The 2,379-nt window shown below is 40.1% G+C and overlaps 1 protein-coding gene across 1 annotated transcript in view; it reads right to left on the bottom strand.

The window, feature by feature from the left end:
- Positions 1–272: 272 nt before the first annotated feature.
- Positions 273–2,379, bottom strand: part of LOC138645227 (chemerin-like receptor 1) — a 6,188-nt gene continuing 4,081 nt past the window's right edge. Inside the window, exon 3 of the mRNA XM_069734345.1 lies at positions 273–2,379. This exon is cut by the window's right edge and continues 755 nt beyond it. Coding sequence (XP_069590446.1) covers positions 2,031–2,379 — 349 coding nt within the window. The 3' untranslated portion in view covers positions 273–2,030.

Raw genomic sequence — 2,379 nt, 5'->3', positions numbered from 1 at the left:
AAACGGAATATGACCCCTTTGTTAAGGGTTTAAAAATAATGCCCTAGTGCAATCTGGTTCAGTGGTTTCAATTACTACCATAGATTGTTAAGGAGACTTTGCACATATGTCTGACCATCTTGCCATAAGGTCCCTCCCATCTATGGTATCTAACAAGCAAATCAGTTTGCAGAGGACTACGATGATGGAGATGTTGGCGATGTGGGGTAATGTCTATTACTAGAATTAGGCTGGGCTGCAATATATTCCCTTGACATGAACAACAATTGTGCTTTGTCTTGATCCATGCTTTATTGAAACCGTTCATTATAACATCTCTGTTTATTCTCATGCAGCTCACCAATTGGTAAGTTTCCAAATCTGTCATCTAAAAATCATGCAGCAACATGAACCTATAGAAATTTTGCCATGCTCTTCCCTTCCATGCTGCGCAGATTTGGTTTGGCATCATTTTTTCATCTTCTGGGACAGCAGTAGGCTGCAGAAGATTACAGAAGACATCATGCAGCTTCAGAATAAAAACATACAAGACGAGAGAACACGAAGAGAAACACAATGTTATTTTAACCTCATAACATGACGTAAGTGTACGTCATAGTACGCACCACCTTCATGCACCGTGCCATAAAATTATATGGTGCTGATAACTGTCATAGCAGCTGTGCTCATGCCGTCACCAACCATGGATGTGATTGACAGCTATACACGTGCTGCAATGATAAAGGTTGGAGAAATCTCAACCTCGTCCATTTAAATCCTTATATGCTACCATCTATAGGGTGCAAACTGGAGGAGTAGGTTATGCTCTCTAGTCTCTACCAATTGTTATAGATGAAGCCTAGCAAAGACAAAAATATAAAACTTTCACCTCCCCATGTTTAATAAACAAACTGGGCTGTTAGCTAAGATTACCTTTTAAGCAGCATTTATTGGGCAATATCAGAGGACAAGTAAGGTTGCCTCTTAAGTAAGGGAGGGTGAAATAGTATTATTTTAAGAGGGTTCTCTGAAAATGTTATAAAATAGTCACTCTTACATATTTCAAACTTCAAACATCTCAGTCATGTGTCAAACCAGGTTACTGTCTGAAGACGCACTACTCAAGATGTGTCTCTCAACAGTTAGATGAGCAGCATTGTGAACAAACACAACTGATCAGCTCACTCAGCAATGGAACATGGCTGGCTTCAGACCAAAGAAATTATCCTTCCTGAGTGAGCAGTCTCCATGTAAAGCTGTCAGAAAGACTGAGAAGAACAAGTGAACAAATTGGCATGGAAGAGGTTGATGAAAAATTTCCATTCTGTTTACTTAGCTCAGTTTCTTTTTTCTCCTGTCGCAGCCCTGCTCCATGACTGAGTGAGTAGATCAGTTATGTTTGTTTATAATGCTGCTCCTCTGACAGTTGAGACATGTGTCTGAAGTGTTGTTTCTTCAGATTGCAGCAGGTCCTGACATGTAACCAGAAAAGGCTGCAGTTTGAAATATGTGACAGCGGCCATTTTATCACATTCCTGAAGAACCCCCTTTAATGGCAGAAAATAACAAAAGTCCCTGGGCTGTCTTCTCAGCTTCCCTAATAGATATTGCCTACAGGCCCCAATACACATTAGACAGCTGTTGCCTGAACAACCATTTCACTGACAGATATCTTTACAGACTCCTTCATGCACAGGAATACTTAGGTTGGCTGAGCGCTACTGTATTATCTATGCAAAAGCCACAGCCTCACTCCTCGGTTAATGGCTAATTTCCATCAGAACAAAAGGATAGGTCATTACTAGAAATACATCAGGTATGATACTTCACTCTCCAATATGACATTTCTGTCTCCCAACAGATTAAATTGGTGAGTTTGGAGAATTATCTAATGTGTATGGGGGATTAAGAAGGGTCGATCAGTATTTTACTGATCGTTTAGAAGTTGAACAGAAAACTACACTAATTCCAGAAGTTAGCAGGTGTTTTCTTCAATGACCTGTAAGGAAAAATGTTCCTCATACAGCCACACATCTGGTATATGGCATCCTTTATATTTTCCGCAAAAATTGTGAAATTTCTTCCTTTACTTTTTTCCCCACCAGTACATACACCATGGGATTTAGGAAACTGTTAGTGGCGGCTATGCTGGATAACAGCGGAAAAAATACAATAACTTTATACATCAGAATAAAATCCATAGTATGGGCCAACACCAAGAAGATAATCTGGGCCAAAACTAGTGGAGTCCTGGTACAGAAGAAGGCCAGAACAGCTGCAATCACCACTCTGTACAGTCTAGATGATGATGGTACTTCTGATTTCCTCACTTGATGAATGATGATGATGTTGGAGGCTAGGATGACACATAGTGGGATGATGCAACCGATAACTGCAAGT

This window comes from Ranitomeya imitator, chromosome 7 (assembly GCF_032444005.1).
Source record: "Ranitomeya imitator isolate aRanImi1 chromosome 7, aRanImi1.pri, whole genome shotgun sequence".
Lineage (NCBI taxonomy): Eukaryota > Metazoa > Chordata > Amphibia > Anura > Dendrobatidae > Ranitomeya > Ranitomeya imitator.
Note: the sequence above shows the minus strand (reverse complement) of the source record. Positions and strands in the feature narration are given on the sequence as shown.